The sequence below is a fragment of the Peromyscus eremicus genome, chromosome 16_21 (genome assembly GCF_949786415.1).
Source record: "Peromyscus eremicus chromosome 16_21, PerEre_H2_v1, whole genome shotgun sequence".
Lineage (NCBI taxonomy): Eukaryota > Metazoa > Chordata > Mammalia > Rodentia > Cricetidae > Peromyscus > Peromyscus eremicus.
The window spans coordinates 11,374,208-11,395,368 of NC_081432.1; the positions used below are offsets into that span (position 1 = coordinate 11,374,208).

Below are 21,161 nucleotides of genomic sequence, written 5' to 3' on the forward strand. Positions count from 1 at the left end.
GCCATAGTGTTGAGCTGGACTGAATTTGGCTGTGGGTTGTGCCGGGTCTCTGTGGTAGCATTTTCATCCAGGCTCATCGGGGCTGCCACTCCCAGGACTGGGGAGGAAAAAGAGGAGGCCGTCCCTGACTGCTGCACCGGAGCATTGGCACCTGGCCCAGACTGCCTAGCTGGGACTTAGTAGGGAGGACTCCACGAAGGCTTTACTTGGGTGTCCTCATTGGCGAAGCTTACTTACGTACCAGTGCTGTCCTCATTTGAGAATGGGGCTAACCCTCTATAAACTTGATGTCTGCTGCTGGGAAATGGTGAGCACTCATAAGGTGCTTCGAGCTGTAAAAACAGACGCCCTTTTCTCTCCTCTGCCCACGGGCTCATCAGAGGCCTGGCCTCTCCCTTTGGACTGTAGAGCTCTGAGCTCTTGTTTTTGACCTGCCATAGGCCGCTTTCCAGTCGGCCTAGCTGCCCTGGGTGACACCAAAGGAGTGCTTCTTGAGTACAAGGTGAAGTGGAACAGATTGGGCTGGGTACCACTTGCCACTCCTTGGTTCTGCTCTGGACAGGCCCTGCCTTAGACAGGGAAACGGCAGCAATACCTAAGCTGGGCCTTGGGTTTTCTGAACTAAGTCAGTTGGCGGTTCCAGAGACAGACTGAGGGTGTGAGGTAGGGGAATAAAGGCAGAGAATATAGGAAAGCGAAGGAATGGGCTCTAGAGCTCAGCCACGCTCCAGTGGACAGACACCAGGGCACCACTGAAGAGTCAGCAGTGGTCCTCAGGGAAGATGCCTGTGAGGCCGTGTGAGGAGAATACTGTCTGTTTGACCATCCCAGTCACCTCATCTACAACAAGAATTGCTGGTTCTCAAAAGACTTTATCTGACATTGGTTGTGGCTTTTTCTCTTTCCCCACAACAGCTTGTCACTGAAGACAGTAGTTATAACTACCCTACCCCTGGCCGGTGAGAAAACTGGCTAGCTTCTCTGTTCTTCACCTTTTTCTTGGTGGCTTCCAGGTCACCTGCTTGCTCGCTTCAGCTGTTTCTTCCTCACTAGTATGCCCAAGGATACAGCAGGAACTTATTACTGGTGAGGTGAAAGGAAGCCAGTCACATCATAGTGGGAATCAGGACGGAAAAGCGGGGGAAAGTTTCAATTGAGGAAATGTGAGTTTCTTGGCTGTAGTTGGAATTGCTGCACTCTTGCTATTTTTAGCCTTGCTGAGATGATCCATGGGCCAATTGCTCAAGCAGAGTAAACAAAAGAAACACTTCAAGTTCTCCAGGGAGAAGCGGTCCTGTTCTTGAGAATCTTAAAGGGGTTAGCATGGACTCAGAGCCCGTGCTGACCTTTCCATCCTTCCCATATCTGAGCTGCTGAACTTTTTGGAACTACACAGCTCAGACTGGCTTAGTCCAGGTTCAGGCTGGGCCTCTCCCTGGGCATCAACTGGGGAGGGGCTGTGAGTCTCCTGCCTTGTCTGTGAGGAAGTGGGGATGAGACTGTGGCAGGGCCATTGCATAGAACACCCAGGCCCAGGTGGAGGCAGTCAGAAATCTTGCCAAGCCAGGCTGCTGCAGTCACAGCTCTAATTTAAAGCAACAAAAAACCCAAATGTAAGCAACTTTTAGAATGTCTTCCTCTGGTGTGCATTCTTTTCTGACCACCAGAGGTGATTGTTGCCTAGAGGTACTGAGACTGGCGGCAAGGCCAGAATGCACGGGCAGAAGAAGGGGTGAACTCTTAAGCCCTTTCTTTGCATTTCTGAGTCCTTGGGACAGTCCTGAAAAGATACAAAAGTCCCTGGAGACGCTACAGCATGACTTGCCCAGAGTCACTCAGCCAGCCAGCAGCAGAGCAAGGAATTGAGCCCAGGGCTCAGGACCTTGTCCTATGGGCTAGCCTCCAGGCCAGAGTTTCTGCAGCTACTCTGGCCCACTGCTATTCTCTCCCTCGATGGACTGTGGTGTTAGTGGTTAAGTCCAGCACAAGCTCAGCCTGGGTCCCCTCCACCCCCAACCACTCTGCTCAGAGTGGGTGTTCAGTCAAGAGTTTAGCATTTTCACAGAGGAGAACATTCCAGCACAGACTTCTTTTCCTGCTGCAAACTGTTTTTCAGAGATTTGCTCTTTGACTAGTTGGTCCTACCATGTCTTCCTGATACCCGCAAGCGATGGTTTCAGCTTAGGCAGTGCCCCAGGGCACTGCTCCAGACCTGTGTGCTGGGCAGCACTGAGGCAGCCAAGGGCAGCAGCAGGGGAGGTACCCATGCAGCATGTGCATAGGAACTCAGCAGAGCTCTCAAGGCGGAGTAGATGGCCTAGGCAAAGAAAGGAGCTGGGAGAGGTCCATGGTTTTGGGGGAGCAGGAGCTGGGAACCCCTACCTCTGGGGTTCCAGGGAAGGGGAGGTCACTCTAAGAATGCACCTGTTTGAGGTGGGAGATGTGGCAGTGCTAGACTCTTTGATTCAGCCTGGAGTACTGGACATGCCATGGCTATGGAAGCAGAGGGAGGGGGCTGGGCAGTACCACCTATTGCCGTTGCTCAGAGAAGAGTATGTCCTTCCAGCAGGTTATAGGTCACCAGGTTAAGCCTGTGATCAGTGCCTATGGCAGCAGAGAGCCTAAGGTTGCCCTGAGCTCTTGAGGGTTTGTATTCTTTGCTGTGCATGCCATTGCGATTGCCCCACTTCAGGGCTTCCAGCCAAGAGCCTCGGTAGTGGGCTTACACCTAACAGGGTGGGCTGCGAAGGTGAGCATCTAAGCCAAGCCTAGCCAGAGTACACACACTGCCCTGCCCCACTTTAGACTTCCTGTCCCCAGCCCCTTTGACCTCAGGGCCAATTGGATATCCAAAGGCGGGCCAATTGAATAAGGTCAGTGGTTTTCCATCTCCTTTTCCAGGAGAACCCTTTTCACATAGCCAATGAAAAACAGATGCAATGGCAGCTACTCCAGAAGATTCAGGGAGGGCCAAGCTCCACCTGCTCAGCTGTTCCCTGCCAGCTTCTGAACAGGAGGGTGTGATTCCCGAGAGGCCTGGACTCCCTCTGCCGTGTGCCCAGCACTCTCTGCCTGTTGCCCTTCTTAGCTCACTGCTAGGCCTCCTTCGTTGGGGGATTTTTATCTCTCCCCATCTCCTCCCTCCCCTTTCCCTCCTTTCTCCCTTCTTCCCTCTTCCCCCTGCTTTCCCTATTTGGAAAGTTTGACTTCTAAGAGAGTGGGTTTGAACTCTTGCCCCTGCCTAGTTATCATGGTGACAGGCTCTTGGGGCCAGGAACTGTCTGGGAGGGGCAAGCCAAAGACTCCATCACATACACATGGTGGTGTTTGTCTTCTACCTCTGCTCTCCAGAGGAAATCCCCTCCACACCTGGCTCCATCCCATACTGTGGTAGCTGTGAGCAAGCCAGTCAGTGTTTGTAGGCTGTTTCTTCATCTGCGCAGAGGGCCTGACGTTACCTCAGGGGTAGGTTCTGTTCAGGGGCAGGTGATAGGGAAGGGACTTGGTGAATAAATAAAGGGACATGGGTGACACGGCTCGTTGACAGTGCAGAAAGTGTGATAGCTTGAACGGGTGGGGAAAGTGTCCTGAAGGAACTACAGAAGTTTGGTGGATTAAAAACATGTGCATATGTGTGTGGGTGGCTGAGTACACATGTGTGTTCAGGCACATGCATGTTTGTGTCCACATACGTGCCACAGTGCATGTGCGGAGGTCAGAGGATGGCTTGCAGGCCCCTTCCACCATTTGGGTCCTGGGGGTCAAACTCGAGTTGTCAGGCTCAGCAGCAGGTATCTCGACCAACTGTGCTATCATCGCACCAGTCCCAAAACAAAGTTTGGTTGAGCCTGGCAGAGTGGTACCTGCTTGTAATTCCAGTGTTCAGAAGGCTAGGTCAAGGAGGATCATGAGTTTGAAGCCAGCCAGCTAAGCTGCTTAGCAAAACCCTGTTTCAAAAAGCAAAACAAGTGAAGATGAGGCCTCATGACCCTTTAAGATAGACCCCAGCCCATCACTGGCAGGGTACAGATTGTCAAGTGCCCTGAACATTGTTCTGTCTTTGCAAAGGAACACTTAGTCATTGGCTCAAGCATTCAGAATGGGGCTCTTGAGGCAATGAGGCAAATGAGGGCCAGCTCTGGCCTAAAAGGGAGACCAGCCATGGGTTTAGCATGGGGCTGTACTTCCAGAGTGGAATCTTTTCACTGAGACCATGCTTCAGCTATAACTTTGCATGGGTCAGCCAGGCATAACTGCCTTGGGCAAAGGTGTCTGGTGCAGAGGTGTGGATGCCTTTGGCAAACAAGGCGGGCTTCCAAAGGCTGTGGATGGGTAGTCAGTCCCTTTATAGAAGACAGAGGATGCCCATGTGCAGGCACACAGTAAAGGAAATGCTCCCTTCAGCTTGGAGTCCACTATTCGACTCCCTAAACTTGAGTCCATGCCCAACCCTTAGCCCAGGCAGCCCTAGTATAGTAGTGTGGGTCTGTGCTGGAGATGATTGTCTGCCAGTCTTCAGCAAAGGTGATGAGGAACACTTCTGGAAGCCTGAATGGAACTCGGTCCTACTGTCTGAAAGAATGCATTTCATGCGGAAACAATAGAGAAGTAGTGTGGAGTGAGTCCCTCGTGTAGGAAGCACTAATAAAGAGGGTAGAGCCAGTAGCAAGAGCATTGAGGTGGACTGAAAAAAACCCCTGCCTCTCATGACTGAGAGAGTATGTACATGGAAGGGTATGTTCTGGTAATCAGATGTCAAGTTCAGCTTGGCTTAGAAAAAGACCACAGTGCTGAGCCTAAGTCATATTTTGTCATCAGCAGGGCCCCTGCTCTGAACAGGTGACCTCATTCCTGGTGGGTAAACCCGTGTCCGGTTTTCTCACAGCATGGGTGAAAGGCCCAGGGCTGTCATAGAGACCTGTGCCTGGGTCAAACCTTTATACTTGCATCTGGATTTGTCACCGTTCTGGCTTGGGGGATGACTGTGCATGTAGAGCTGATCTTGCTCTGTAGGGTGTTTCTTCTTCTGACATCACCCAGGAATTCAAAGGGTTCATCCTACGGCCGTCATAGAGCAGGAAGAAACAGTGGGGCATGGGCCTTCTTGGGAATGCCCATGAAGGTGCCAGTTCTGCTCAGCCCTTCCCTGTCTGCCTGTCTACCAGAGTACCTGTTTGTAGCTGTCTGACAGGCCACCATCCGATCTCACAGACTGTGCCCTTCCCCCATTGTTTTTTCATGACCCCCTCCCACAAATGCCCCCCTAGGCCAGCCAGAGAACCAGAATCCCCAAGCCTGAACAGCTGTTCTTCAGGGGCCAGGGGTCAGTAGACGTATAGGTTATGCTGGTTGTTTTTCAGTGTGCTGGCCAGAGGAGGCTCTCCTAGGATCTGGGCTCCCCTCCTGAGATGAAATGGAAGCAGCTTTGCAGTCCTCCAGAGAGCGGGTTATTGCAGTGGGCCCCCGTCCAGCTGGGGGTGGGGGTGGGGCAGGGTACAGAGGAGCCTGTTGTAAGTGCCCTGTTAGCCTAAGGAGGTACTCGTTAGGGGACCCAGACCCGTCCACACCCACTTAGAAGGGAGGAAGTGAAGGGAACATTGTGGACAGGAGAGGCACTCTGGGTAAGACACAATGGGCCTATCTGACCTGGATGCCGCCATCTCTCTCTGTCCAGACCTGTCAGCAGTGCACCAACCACAGGTTCCTAGGCAGCACATCCAGGTGCCTCAGAGGCTGATTTATTCCTCTGACCTCTGGTAACCCTTCCCTTTCTATGAAGATTACCCACTACCTCTGTCACATGTAGCCTGCCACAGTAAGTACACTTGCCCTCCCAGATGCCAGCCATCTTCACTGCCTCTCAGTGGGCTGCCTCTCCTTCTCTTGTTGGTCCCCGGCGTGGAGAGATCTCCAGGGCTACCCCACCTAGTAGCACTGCCTGCCACTTCCCCCACCCAGCAGTTGTGGTCCTGTCCTGTCCTTGTCCTTGTCATTGTCTTACTGTGGTCTGCTGTGTAGCTGGGCTGAAGGTACCAGTTAAGCCAAGGTGACAGGCCCCATTACTGCCTGTTGACAAAGCCCGGGGCCTGGCCGAGATCCTGCCTGCCCTCTCCTTTCCCTTCGCAAGAGTGCTGGGGGGAGCAGTGGCCCCGTGCATAGGAGGTGCACACACACACGTGCACCAGAGCTCACAGCCAGCAGATTTGAGTGGTGCAGCATAGCTGTCCGCTGAAGTGAGTGTACTTCGAGTCCTGGGGCAGGAGTCTTGAGCAGAGCCCTTGAGTGGCAGCCTGGAGATGTCCCCCACCAGTCTTTCCACGCTCCCTCGCCTTTGTTCTCCCTCAGCACTGTCGGGCACAGGGACATCTCAAGGCCCTGTACAGTGTAGTGCAGGAGGGTCAGCTTCTCAGGACCTAAAGTTCCAGCTCAAGAGGTCAAGTGGACTACATGGCTTTGGGGGAGCCTAAGGTCTCTGTACCTCGGGAAGGGTGGCCTGTTCCACTTGGTCTCAACCTCAAAGAAGAAAACTGGCTGTCACATACGTAGTAGGAAGGTCGCCAGATCCCATGTTACACAGAGCCACTGTCCCACAGTAGTGAGGCAGGTGAGTGGTGGTAAGGTTAGAAATTAGGACTCTTAAAGGAGCATTCTTGTCCCAGCATTCAGTCCAGCCCAGAAGGAAGACGTGTTCTACCTTGGGACTGAAGTAAAAGCCTACAAGAGAGGAACCAAGAAAGATTTGAGGGTCTACAAGGGCTCAGGTCTTGAGAAGGAGCAGCTGTAAGATACATGGTCCCTGGGTAGTTCAGCCATCAGGGCTCAGGCACAGCTAAGCTCTGTCATCCGGAACTTAGCTTCACAAGACCAGAGATGCACCCGCACTTGAGTCATGAGTGTCTTTATATGCCACTGGCCAGGTGTGCCAAAGGCTAAGTCTACATTCCCAAGGAGACTCCTGCTTGCCCACAGGAGAAGAGTGATCAAGATGGCCAAGTCATCTGAACTTCCATGGATGGTAGAGAGCTGCCCGAGCCCCCAATCTCAGGCCTTCAGGATGCCTCGAGGTGGCTGAGTGGCTCTCTGCAAGGTAGGGGTAGAGGTCCACACTTGCTACAGTCAGGTGCTTTATGAGCAGCCAGGACCCACTGGACTGGACTGCTCAGGCTACTGACAAGGGCCTGGAATCTCAGAGCTCTTTGAAGCCAAAGAGTTCTCAAGACTACAAGGTACACAGGCCATCAGCCTCTGTCATAGTATTGTCACTTGACACTAAAACATACGCAAAAGCATCCCTCTGGTGATGGCATGAGAAGGGTGAGTCCCACCCTGTGAGAAGTATCTCACCGGGGCTGTTATCGCTGGTCACCTAGGGATGATGATGCCTCTGGAAAGAGCTGGTTGGCACAAGCCAGGGCTTGGAGTGCAGAGCATCAAATGGTATAAAAACAGGGTTAAGGAGTTCAGGGCAAGATAAGATAGGTAGCGACTGACACCTGCAATCCTAGCCGTCAGTCAGGAGGCTGAAACAGGAAGGCTGCCATGAGTTTGAGGCCAGCCTGGACTACAGTGAGACCCTATCTCAAAAAACAAGGTTAGGTGGTTATGCCAGGGCCTCCAGAGCCCAGCTGGAAATTGAGGTTCTCCTTGGGATGTCCCTCTTGAAACTTTGCTTGTTCAACCCATACCCCACAAGTTCTTAGATGCTCTGTGATAGACGAGTACTGTGCCTTCAGGCCACTCAGCACCCTTCCCCGGGAGCCTCGGGGAAGGCTTGTGCTGACCGGTAACCTGATGCCAACAGACTGTTTCACCGTGGTGTGTGTGAGAGCTGTCTGTGGCAGGGTGGTGTGCTCTGGGGAGTAGGTGTTGCTGCTGGAGGCCTCCTGGACACTGACAGCATAGCTTCTTCCTGGCCTGGGTAGAGGTGATGTGCACATGTTCTCAGCTTCCTTTGGTCTGACTTGATCTTTCAGGAAGTAGACAAGGTATGAAGTGAGTGAGGTATGTGAAATACAAGTGACATTTTATCACCTGGTCATGATGTCTGCTCCAGCAATTGTGGACAGCTTCAAGAAGTGATCCAAGCTGGAGCTGGCTAGGTCTGCGTGATGGGTCCAGTCCTAACAGCTCTGTAACTGTATCAGTGCCCAAGCTCCCTGAACTCTTCCAACTTGTGTTGTCTGTCAAAGAACAGGAGCACTGTGGATGCCATGAGGGTGTAGTGAGTTGAGAGACAATCAGATTGATAATTCCTTGATCCTGTTGTGGGGAACATGCATCCCTAAAGAAGGCTTGTGTTCGTGTGGGTACCTGCAAGTGAGTGACCTCTAGGAGTCCAAGTCTGCCTCTTCCATGTCCTCAGCAGCAAGTCATCTTCCCAGCGCAGAAAACTGGTTTATTTTCGGGGGGGGGGGGGTTTGGCCCCAGGGCTGTTTGGATTAAAGGTACCAAGCCTAGAGACACTGGTGGGCAGAAGCTAGGGTAAGGCAAACGGAAGTAGAAGAGTCTTGATTGGCCAGGTGGATGAGGCCTTTAGGAGTGTGGTAAGGAAATGGACTTGGGGTCCTGGCGGTGAGGGGAACTGTGTAGAGGCGGTGTCTTCTCTGTACAGACCGCATAGTTTGTTCTATCTCTTCCCGCAATGTTCCCTTTAAGCGGGGACATTGGTGGATTGTTCTGTGCAGCGTGCCCCACTAGGCTGAAGATGTCCTGTGCGGACCGATGTTGTGGATGCCATTCTGTGCTGAAAATACTTTTCCCTCCTGAGCCCTTCCTCTGTAGAACAGGCTCAGTACCTTTTCCTGACTCTGCAGAGCTGCACACAGGAGTTGGGCACCTGTTCTTGAAATGCAGAAGTGGGGAGGACCCTCATTTGCCTGGCCCAGCCCCCACACCCTTAGTCCCTGTGGGAAAATAGATGGCTTCCATCGGGAGAGCTCACCTGAGGTCTCATCATGCATCTTTGTTAAGCCTCCTTTGAGGAGCTTTATACTCCAGAAATCTCCATTCTAGTCCCGACTGACATCTCTTTGTGGCCCTCCTACAACTTATACTTCTACATACCACAAGGCTCTGTGTGGCACAAACGGGGAAGGGTACCGTTCACGTTGGAGCCTCATTGCAGGTACAAGATTGCCCCTGCATGCTGCCGTTGGCCACTGCCATCCTGCCTCCCAAAGTACTCACCTCCCCGTCCCACAGCTTCCTGTGCCAAGAGCTGTGCACAAGACACCCCTCAAACAGTGGGCAGCCCATCGTCACTGAACCCCTGGCGGCTAGGCCAGAGACCCCGTCAGGATTGGCCGGCAAAAGTCAGTTGTGCTGCCAAGCGACCGCCGGGGCCCGTCCGGCTCTTGCCTGCCCCGCCCCGGCCCGCCACGAGTGAGGAGCAAGCCTCCGCGGCCATGGCCTGGCGCCCGCACTAGCTCTCCTGCACAGATGCCTCTGGGGAGCTGGCGGGTAGGAACTTGCCCGCGGCCGAGGGCAGGGATTGGGACTTGGGTTGCACGACCACCTCACCTCTGCCTGCCTGGCTCTGCTTTTCTGCGCTCAGTTCCCCCGGGGTGGGCTCGGGCAGCTGCCCCCACCCGGGGCGCAGCAGGAAGCCCGAGGGCCGTGGTTTCCCCAACGCCTGCCTCTACAGAGGAAGTCGCCGGCGGTGGGTGCGGTGCCCCCCATGCCCGGACTAGGCTGGCGTTCTACCGAACGTCAGGTGGGAGGCCAGACCGGCCTAGGTAGTGGCACGCGGGGGCGGCTGGCGCTGGTGGAGTCTGTGCTGAGCCCGCCCAACAAGCCCAGGACAGCCCAGCCCGACCAAGCCCCGGGCCGGAGCCCAGGCGTGGGTGTGCGCCTGCGAAAACGAAAGCCACTAGCTGCAACAACTTCGCGGCAGAAGGCGCTGACGAAAAGCTGCGCGGTGCCGCTCTCGGGGATGGTGAGCGGGCCGCCGGGCGGGATGGGCAGCGGCGCCCAGGCGCGGTGCTTCCCTAGCTATAAATAGCTGCTGTGCGGGGGCGGGAAGATGGTACCAGCGCTTTGCAAGTGCGGGCCGGCTCGGAACACCGGGCCCAGGGTCTTAGCCACTCAGTACTAAAGAGTAGGAGGAGGGGTAGGATTGGGGTAGGGGTCGCTTTGGCATGGGGCGCTGCTAGTTCCGCACGTGGGGGCAGGGCTGGCGGCCAGGCTCTCCCCAAGCTCAGTTGTTTGTCGGTTCTGCTTTTCCCAGGAGGGGGAGGGGAGGGGACCTAGTGCATGATATGTCTCATTTGGCAGAAAAGGCTGGAAACGGCAGACGCCAGCTGCAGGCAAATTGCAGGCTTCCCCAGCCCCTGCCTGAGTCGGTTGAGGACTCATTACCTGTAATGGCATGGGGAATCCCTTGCCCTCAGTAGCCCTGCCTGGACAGCCAGGACCTTATGAGGGAGAGGGAGGCTGTCCCCGATGGCCCTCTGCACAGTCCTGAGACCACAGATTGCCTTCCATATGGTTATGAGGAGCTCATTGCAAAACTTCTGTCCCCGCTGGCGTTTGGCCTGCAGGGGAGGGAAGGGCTCCCAGGTTCCCCTCCATCTTAAGGCATGCAGCAGAAGTGCTGCAGGGCCCTCCCTCCTCAGGGCATCAAAAAGATGAGGAGCTACCTACCTAGAAAGCAGACCTGGATTCAAACACAGGAGCAGGAGGAGGGTGCCAGAGGGAGCGTCTGTACAAGAGGCCATGGGTGCTACCCAGCTGACTGGCAGCATCCTTGATGCTCTCCTTCCTGGGGACAAATGGGGTGTAAAATGCAAGAGCTGGTAGGAGAGTTGTGCTGTAGCCTCAGCTTCCTGCCGCTTGCTGGCTCACAAAGGAGCTAGTCTCTTCAGAGCAAGAGAAGTGAAATCTGATGTGGGAGAGTTGTTTGCCCCAAGAGATGTAGCCAGTCCAGGAGCTCAGCGATACTGAGCACATCTCTCTATACCCTGCTCACACACCTCCCCAGGTAGTCTCGTCTGAGTGGTTTGTGTGCATTAGTGGGCGACAGGTGTCACCTCAAGACTGGAGGATGTTCCTCCCCCCGAACTGTGCTTGTCCCTCACATGGGACCATCCCTGGCTTCTCGGGAGTCAGGCTGTTAACTTTGAGGCTGTGTTGGAGTCTGCACAGGTTTTTGTGCTTTTCTGGGGTTTGGAGGAGGGGGTTGCTGAGCTCCACCCTCCCGAGGCGCCATTACTCCATTGTTTAGCCACTCCTTCCTTGCAGTAGTCTGCCCCTATACCCTGTGGCTTCTACTCTTGAAATAGAATTCTTACTCTCATCTGTTCACCACTGTGCCCATACCTAGAGGGGCCATAGGAAGACCTCTACCAGGGAAGGAATGGATTCTCTCTTGGGTACTCACAATGAACAGGGCTGTTAGAGTATGCTATTCTAAAAAGCTTTGCTCACCCCATTGTCCATGGGCCATCCCCCAACTGTCAACCCAGGCCCCAGGCCCCACTCTAGGGATCCAGCCTCCTGCCTGTTACCTTTTCCAGCCCATCAGTCTTCATAATGACCCTGAAAATTAGCTCAGATGTCACCTGTAGCCCATGTACTATGGGACAAAGGGTTGTGTGGTTGTTGTCAAGGAGATGTTTTTGATGACATGGGAATGCTTCTTTGTGCTCAGGAAACCCCAAATTGTGGGGCTGTCTTCAGGGAAATTGCTGCCGCCTCCTCGTCCCTCCTCATCTGCCCATTTCTCATTGCTGTCTGCTCAGCAGGGTACTGCCTCCCACACAGGCCACCTCTGGGTTTGCCCAGACATCCCTTAGAGTCTCTTATTGGCCTCTTATTTCATATGCCAGCCTCTCTTTTAGACTTGGACCTGGATGGCTGGAATGATGTTCCACACCTGCCTTCTTTAAGAGAGTTGGAGTCAATGTTTTGTGACTTTCTTTTTCTTTTTTTTTTTTTTTTTTTTTTTGATCCAGAAATTCATCTTCTGCTCACCTGCAGGTAGGCCCCGTAGGTGACAGTGTACCATCCTTGTTTCCTGGATTCTCGTGCTGGTGGGCTTCCTTTTCCCCCACCAGCTTGAGAGTTACCTCATAGGTCATGAGGCCCTCAAGAGCAACACAGCCCTGTTATCTACCCATCTGTCCTCCTGCCCGTTGCAGCTCAGTGTCCTGGGGCTGTGCCAGGGCCAGTGTGTGTCCAAGGCTAAGGCCCTTGGACTGAGGGCAAGAGCTGGAGGCAGTCTTGGTGGGCAATGCCTCAACTTGCCGTCTAGAGCCCATGAAGACCCCAGGCAGACTCAGACCCTTGAATGGGGAGCCTGGGTGATGTGGAGAGGGGAAAACTTACTGCCATCTGCCTAGTAGCCCACCTGTTCCCCCAGGCCACGAGTCCGGGGTCTCTTCAAGTGCTGCCCACAGTCTGTTGCCTTTTCCTTGTCAGTAGCTCTATGAGGTGCCCTTGTGGCTCCTTTACAGCCTTTCTAGGTGCCCCAGATGAGGGCCTCTTGCCCACCTGCCTGGCCGGGCATGACACTGAGAATGGCACATCAGAGCAAGTGTCGCGTCTCAGTCCTGTGTGTGGCAGCATGGGACAGCTAGAGAAAACAGCTGAGCCCGGGGAGGACCAAGGCTGCAGGCCATCTGCAGTGGGCCTCTGAAGCACCTGTGCTTCCAGTGGAGGGCACCAGCCAGCTGCCAGCCACCCATCTGTGAGCAAGCCTTTCAAACTGAGCCTGCTCTGTGCTAAGATCAGTGGATTTATGAAATGGTCCAAACCCTGCCAGTTCCTTCCTTTGAGAGTGTTAAAGTGGGGGCATGGGAGAGGCTTTGAGGTGAGGGAGATAGACCCCTGCTTCCCAGTCCCACTGTCGTTGGACATCCTTGGGCAGGTCTTCTGAACTCACTTATCCTCTCTAGGAGAGAAGGACTAGGTTGGAATATCTCTGCCTGTGTCAAGAGAATGAAACTGAGTCACGCCCCCCCCCCCCTTTCCCCATCTAGCTCTGGCTGGGGCATTTCCCTCCCCCATCTTCTTTGCTTTCTGGCTTTTCCAAAAGCACCCTTTTAGGCAGGTTCCTGGAGTACTTTGTGCCTTAGAGAGGGGGCTCTTGGATGGAGGATCTGTAATTGAAAGGTCAGAATCTCAGAATGGCCATGGGCTGGCTGTACTGTTACTACAGAGTGCACTGGGAGAACCAGATCTAAATTTGAATCTGTGGCCTCTGGTCGCTGGGATATATGGCTCTGGGCCAAGTAAATCAGTTGTGTTCAGCAGTCTCCACGTCAGATATTCAGGACCTGATGTCCAGAAGTATGTATGGATGAGCTCTTGTGCCTACACCAGGGCCCATAAGGGAGTACGGGTTGGCTGCTGAGTCAGGAGAGAGGACCTGGGCCTCATCAGGAAGGAGCTCCCCGTAACCACAGTATGCAGGGATGTCATGAGTTGGTAGCCCAGGCACAGCCTTACCCAGGCAGAGTGCTCTATAGCTGCAGGAGCCGATGCTGTGGTGCCACCTCTGTGTTGTCCTACTCGCCAAGATCGCCACTAACGGAAGGCAGAGCCTCAGCGGCCTCACGGTCAGGCCTGTCCTCCCACACTGCTCTCCAGTCCGTTGTGAGCAGATGAGCGTTTGTGGGTACCACCACAGGCTACCTACTATCTCCACTAACACAGCTCTCTGCTCCCCCAAGAAAGGCTTCAGGAACCCTCAAAGCAGTGACCATGCTGCACCTCCATTCACCCCAAGACTCACATTACTGTGGGGTGTAGCTCCTGAAGGCTCATTGCCTCCTCCACAGCAGTGAGAGGACACATCAGGCTGTGGGGAGGGTTTGGGAGCTTGTATCCAACCTTCAGCCCGCAGTCTGGGGCTGCATAAATTATTCAGTTGTTAGTGTGCCTTTCAGTGACTTCATCTGTCATCAAGGAGCCCAGAACCACTCTGAGGAGCGGAGATGGGTTAAGATGCTTGTGATGAAGTACTTGGCATGCAGGAGAAACTTGAGCACAGTGTGGTGTTTGGAAGTGCTCTGGGGCTGCTGGGAAGGCCCCTGACTGCCTACAGCATAGTGCTCTGAGCAAGCATTATCTCTAACGACACTGACCACCAGGGTACCCAGTCTTGGTGACACCACAACACAGGAATCAAGTGAGGCTGATTAGAGACAGTGCATTCCTGCAGGGTGGGAAAGCATCGTTCTACAGAGGGGCCTCCCTGGGGTGTTAGGGTCCCTGGTGCTGTCTGACTCCCACAGTGCTGCTGGCTCTCAAGTGTGTGTTCCTGCTCTGTCCTGTCCCTCAGAACTGTGGGCATCAGCTGCTCTGCAGGCTCCTTCCATCTGCTCTCTGCCAGGCCTCCTTTCATACTAGCCCTAGCTCAGCTCACACCCTGCTTTTCCCTAACATCTTCCAGAGGTCCGTGACTTTCTCTTCTGGGCTTTGGGCTGGGTGCCGAGTGGCCTCTGCTTAGCCCCATACGTTTTCCCTTGTGGGCTGTGGTGAGGGAGACAGAACAGAACAGGTGTCTACTTCCTGGGTACCTGCCTTCATCCTGAGAGGCCCCCTGATACCTTTTCTGGGAGTGCGTTTGGTGGGGGAGTTGGGGAGAGATGAGTTCCAGCTTTTCCCTTTAGGGCCCTGCCCAGTCCATCCTGGAGCTGTAAACACCGAAGCCAGACTCTGCTTAGCTCAGGCAGAGGGCATAGTTGGCTTGTTCCCTACCCTGCTGGCTCATGACTCTGCCCTTTCTCAGTACAGCTGTCTCCAAAAGCCAGCTTGATGGCCACAGGAACACCCCCAGCCCCCGCCTACCCAGGCTTGTCTCCATCTGCACACAGCCCCATGCTGAGAGGGCAAAGGAATATTCCCAAGGGCTCCTGCTAGGAGTTTACCTGCTGGCTGCATGCCCAGGAAAGAGAAGGGACCTGTTAACAGAAAACAGGGAGGAGCTGGTACCCAGGAGATCCAAGAGCCCTGTGGAGCATGTGAATGAGCAGATGAGGAGTGAGCGAGCGGGCCCTTGCCCAGCAAGTGTGCCTTTCACACTACCTCCTCTAGGAACAGGCCAGACGAGAGCAGTGCCGCCACCTCCGCCACCACCGCCGCCGGATGTCAGGCCTCTAAGGGCTCGTTGGGAAGATTTGTAAGGACATCCGTGGTTCCTTTCTGCTTTCTCTGGGACTTGCCTCATTCTGTCTGAATTCAGTACTACTGTGTAAAAGGAAGTGAAGTGGAGGTGGGGATCCAAACCATACGCTGGACGGTGCAATGGAAACTAGACCTATCTGTCATTGGGTGCTGGAGATGCTGGGACAAGAGGTCCCTCAGCCAGCCATGCTGCCCACTGGGTACTATTGCTAATGAACCCTCCCTGTTGGGAAGTAGATGTCTTTAAGAACTTATGTTGTTTTCTTCTTCCTCTGGTACTGACTGTGATTCCATCGCAGTCATCTGCCTTACCTGCCTGACGAGAGGGTTGGGTCCTTCTAGTCTTACCCTAGCATGGGAAGGTGACCTGAGGTGCTGTACCATCAATGCTCAGCTTGGGGAATGAGAGCCTTTACAGGAGTCCTGTTCTCCTATGCCCCTTAGCATCTGCCAGGTCTCTTCTGCTTCCCCAACACACCCTACATATAGCCAAGCACGGTGTGTTTTCATGGTGTGATAGCTTTCACCTGGCCAGGTGGGCCATGCTCAATGAACACTGGTCAGAACCATAACATTGCCACCTTTTAGGGAAGAGTCAGTTTATCTTCATGCAGTCCCCCTGTCCCCCATGTGTGAGATTGATATACACTGAGAGCTTAGAAGAGCTTTGTCTGCCATGAACACAGTTGTTTACTGCCTGCCCCATACAGTTGAACATGGAAATTTCCAGGAACTGGGGGGGGAAAGTTAGGATTCCCTAGCACAGATATCCTGTACCCAATAAAATGGGAGGCAGAAAGCTTTCAAGATGGATGTCCCACTGCTCTGCCAAGTTTGTGTCAGGGTCCTTAGGACCTAGAGCTAAAGCAGACCATCCCTGGCCAGGGCACACTGTCAGCTGCCAAGCCATCGGGAAGGCTGGCCTTGAGTTATCTCCACCATGTCAGAGCAAGCAAGCCAGGGGAGCTTCAGAGAAGAGGGACTAGATATCACATGGGCCTGGGAAGACACTGGGAGTGTTGGCTGGGCAGAGGCTGGGGAAGGACATAAACAAAGGCTCACGTACATAGAGTTTGTGGCTTGTATCAGTCCAAAGGACTCAAAGAAGTTAGAGAGGCAGTTGAGATAGAAAATTAAAAAGACCAACAAGACCTAGCTTGGTATACACGTATATGAGCCAGGAGGGTCAAGAGGTCAAGACCAGCCTGGGTATATAGTATAACCTGTCTCAAACAAGGACTAGGGATTTGTACTCAGTGGTTAACAGTGCTTGTCTAGCACACCTGAAGCCCTGGGGCCAGTTGATGTAGACTTCAGTCGTTGGGGGCAACCCTGTACCATATAGAAAAGATTCCATTCTGCTAATTAACCAGAGTCAACAGTAGCTACCTCCAGGGGTGATTAGCTCCAGTATGTATAACTGATAACAAGAGTCTGCATGGCTGTATCCAGAGTGGATGGGCATTGGAATCCAACCACTCTTAGCTGGGGGCCCTTGAGGTACAGTTGGTATCCGAGGCCCCCAGGACCCTGCCTCTGTTCTTCCCTCAGCCTGCCTGTGTCTGCACTCTAGTACAGCCATAGTGAACATCACGGAATAGGGCCACTGTCCCTGCCTCTCGCTGCTCCTAGAGAAAAGTCAGCCCATCCTAATCACAATGATAGGCACAGTTGAGAAGAGCAAATGCCAGTGTTGGGGTTTTGGTTCTCAAGACAGGGTTCCTCCCTGTAGCCCTGGCTGGCTTGGAAGTGCTGTGCTGACCAGGCTGGCCTCTGCCAGCAGTCCCGAGCACTAGAAGAAAAGGCGTGTGCCACCATGCCTGGCTCTGAATGCACCTCTGAGAAGTTGGGCAGACCCTCTCCCATTCTCAGGTCTGGAGAAAAGTGACCTCTGACCTAACCTGAGTCATCTAGGACTTTACACAGAAAGTGGGGAGGTGTCTGGAGCCAGGTTGATTCTAGGCCTTTCCAAGTTGGAGGAGGTCTGGAAAAGAACATCTGGTTATACCAGATCTCAGAGTAGCTCGGGGCAGCTCTCCCTACTCTCTAGCTGGAGAGCTGCTGCTGCCGGTTCTGGTGATTGGTGTAGTAGCTGTGGAGGCTTCCCTGTGAAGACCCACGGAGTTCTTTTCCTCAAAGCTGGGGGTGGGGGAGTCCAGTTCTGGGTAGCCCCTTGAGTCTCTAGCTCCAGAGGCTTCTTCCCTGTCTCTGAGCTCCATTGTCTATTGCATATCTGGAGAGCCATGGTGAGAGTTCTATGTATGATGTCTGTGATGTGCCTCCTCAAGAAATGGAGCCTTCCCTAGCCTCACACTGCTGGACCTGGTGAATACCTTCATGGCCACTGTAGTCTATCTTAGGCTAGCCTCAGCCCTGGGAGCAGAGAGATAAGGTACCAGGACTCTTGGAGTCCTTGCCTCCCACACTGACTGCTGTAGTTGAGAATAACACACACACACACACACACACACACACACACACACACACACACACACCCCGTGTGGCTTTTTATAAGCTGTTATATACATCTGAAGAATATATAATGGTGTTTGCTGTCCTGGGTGTGGATGTTCTCAGCCCCTAACCTACCAGGTGTTCTCTCTTTGTGGGCCAGTATGTAAGCTGTGGGGCTAGGGACTGAGGGTGTTAAGCTTTTCCAGGCCTCTTGAGGGCTTATAAGATTCTCTGCCCTCCTCCCCATCTCCTTGGCCTGCTAGAGCATGGGTTTACACTTCTGTGCATGGACTGCTAATGGTCAACGAGCCACCATGGGAACAGAGCACCACGTGGATGCTACTTTGATCCCTGTGACTGGCACTTGAGACCCGAAAAACCCATAATGAAGCCTTTCAAGACCCAGGGCCTGTGCTAGCTGGAGCTTCTCCAGGGTTGACTGCAGGGACCCACTGGGATCTGCCAGCTTCTTCCAGGCTGCCGAGGTCCTTTGTCAAGCAGTCTCATAAGTGTTTGTTCACCCATCATTCCTTCCCTCTGGCATCCATGTTGCCCCATAACCTGATGGACCCCAAGTGATCGTCAGGTGCCGGGCTTGTCACCAGAATACCACAAGGGTGCCGGTGAGGGAGTGGGGGGGGTGGGCAGTGCCTCATGGCTAGATGTGGACCGAGAGAGACGAGAAGAGAGTAGATACCAGGCCTGGGTATCTTTGGGGCTGTAGTTGATTCCCTAGATGCAGCTGGGGATAGGAGCTGAGGGATGGGAGACGCGGGGGCTTGTCCTCAGCAACAGCTAGAGTTAGCGGCCCCTCTGACTCAGTATTCTTCCCCTGGGAGTTGCCCTGTACCTTTGCCAATACCTATGCAGAGAAGTGTGTGCCGAGTGTGAAAGCCACCTAGGGAACAGGTCCGGTAAGCATGTGGGATACAGCCACACAAAAAAGAGGGCACTGAGGCAGGAGGATCATGAGTGAGGCAGACTCAGCCCACTTAGTATGACTTTGACTTGGAAAAATGACTATAGATCCTCTGCTGTGGATGAGGAGGGAATAGGTAGAGACAGTCACATTCTTCTCCTCTTCTGGGTGACAAGAATGGGCTAAGTCCCTGGCTAGGCCCTATGCACAGTGGCAGGCTTGAGGGGACACCAGGAAAGGTATCCCCAAGGCTCCAGAAAGGTGGCAGCCTTCCTTAGCCTGTCCTTGCCTATCCCATAGGGCATCTGGCGGATCCCCGTGGATGAAATTGACCGGCCAGGCAGCTTTGCCTGGCACATGAACCGCTCCATCGTGCTGCTACTCAAGGTTCTAGCCCAGCTCCGGGACCACAGCACCTTGTTGAAGGTGTCCTCCATGCTGCAGCGGACACCAGACCAGGGCAAGTGAGTGAGCCTCCACACACAGCCTGCCTCATCATCTACCCAGGCTTGTCCCCTCTGCTCCCACCTGGCTCTGGGATCTTTTGGTCCAAGCCACAGCCGTCCCTCTCTCCTGAGGGATGTCTCTTAGTATCTAGAAATCAAGTACTCTACCTCTCTGCTTAGAGCACCTTAGGACTAACAAGCTTAGTCTCCACATTTAGACCCTCCCTTCTGCCCAGCTGAGGGCCCAGAGGCACTGACTAGCATGAGGTGTAGGGAATAGACATTCAAAAAGTAGCCTTGGCACCCCAGGGAAATAGGTGGGCAGCAGAGGTCTTGGGCCTCCACAGCTGTCAGGGCTTCATGGGCCAGAAGGATGGGACACACAGAGCAGAGGGTGTCTGCGCAGCTGCCACGTGTAGAGGTTGGGAATGGTATACCTGGGGATGCAACTCACACAGGGCTAGGCTGTCTGTAAAGCATAAGCATCCCAGAAACCAACCTGAGGGAGAGAAGCTTAGCCCCCAGGCCTTCCTTGAGCGGGCACTCTATAGCCCACCATAGCACCAATCCCTGGCTAACCTGTAGTCCAGAGGGCTCAGGGCAGTCAGTGGGACCAAGTCAGAGACTTGTTGAGTATGAAGTATGAGGTCCAGAGGGCACTTCGGGGGAACAGGCTTGAATAGATGGGAACAGTCGCCAGTGTTCCGGAATAAGTGCTGGCTCACCACCTAGCTGCACTCTATGGTTTCTCACACTGTCCCTCTCTCTGTCCCCCTGGGTCACTGCAGGAAGTATCTGCGCGATGCTGACCGCCAGGTCCTGGCACAGCGGGCTTTCATCCTCACTGTGAAAGTGTTGGAGGACACACTGAGTGAGCTTGCAGGGGTATGTCCGCCCACCACACCTCAGCCCGGGCCTTGGGTACCGGGGGCTGAGAAAACAAGTCTCCGCAGCAGCCACAGTTAGTGGCCCTGCACAGGTCCTCTCCGGGCCAGATCCCCACAAGGCTCACATCACAAAGCTCCTGGAAAGCCAGGCCGTGCCATCCCAGGAGCAATGAGTAAGAGTCCCACTGCCCATCCTGCCCCAACACTCCCTTACGGGTAAGGAGGGTACAAGTGCTGTCAGAGGGGCAGAGGAGAATGGGGCTCGGGGCTAGACCTCTCTTCTCATGACTGAAGCTGGCACATGTGCATAACCAGAATGCATCGGGTGGAGGGACCTGTGGAGGCCCCAAGACCAGCGAAGCACCATAACTTGTCTGTTTTCCTCGTAGGGATTAGAACACCCAGGACCCAAGGCCTGTGGCCTCTCTGGAGCCAGGATGACCACCGATGTCTCTCACAAAGCCAGTCCTGAGGATGGCCAGGAAAGCCTCCCCCACCCCAAGAAGCTACCTCTAGCTGATGGCTCAGGACCAGGGCCTGAGCCAGGGGGCAAAGTGGGCCCTCTCAACCAATTACCGGTGGCCACAGACACAAGGGGCAGCACAGACCAGGGTGGGGAGCAGAAAGACAAAGACGGTCCCCAGGCAGGGCCCACTGAACCCATGGACACCAGTGAGGCTGCTGTTCGCCACCCAGACTTGGAACAGACATCACCTCTGCTTCCAGGCCGCCCCCCAAGGGACCGGGGCCCTGAGAGCCGGTCCGCCGAGCTTTCCCTAGAGGAGCTGAGCATCAGCACCCGACAACAACCCGCTCCGCTTGGACCAACCCCAGGAACGCCCACCACTGCTGCTACTCCCCCCACCGTGGGAGCCAGGGGAGGTGGCCACCCTGAAGAGGCACCTCCACGGCCTAATCGCAAAAGGAAACTCCTGGAGGACACAGAGTCGGGCAAGACGCTCCTGCTGGATGCCTACCGAGTGTGGCAGCAGGGCCAGAAGGGCATGGCCTATGACCTGGGCCGCATTGAGAAGATCATGTCGGAGACTTACATGCTCATCAAGCAGGTGGGCAGCCGCTGCACTGACCCCAGGGCTGCATCTGTCTCAGACTCTTCATTACCTGGGCCTTCTGTTCCCCAGAAGGTTCCTCCTTGGGGCCCTGGGGTGGGCGTTAAGTGTTGTGCCCACCCCTTTCCCACTGTGTACTTTGCTTGGTTTTTTGGGGTTTTTTTTCCCCTTTTTTGGGGTGGGGGGTGATGTTTATTTTTGAGGTTTTCTCTGATGAGCAGGCAGTAAGTTTAGACTCAGAAAACAGTAGAGTGTACAT

General features: G+C 54.3%; 1 protein-coding gene across 2 annotated transcripts in view; it reads left to right on the forward strand.

Moving 5' to 3' along the window:
* Window positions 1–21,161, forward strand: part of Cabin1 (calcineurin binding protein 1) — a 126,692-nt gene that overhangs the window by 94,396 nt on the left and 11,135 nt on the right. For both annotated transcript variants that reach the window (XM_059281739.1, XM_059281738.1), the window contains exons 30-32: window positions 18,800–18,963; window positions 19,734–19,830; window positions 20,222–20,899. In XM_059281739.1, coding sequence (XP_059137722.1) covers window positions 18,800–18,963; window positions 19,734–19,830; window positions 20,222–20,899 — 939 coding nt within the window. The remainder of the gene's footprint in view (window positions 1–18,799; window positions 18,964–19,733; window positions 19,831–20,221; window positions 20,900–21,161) is intronic.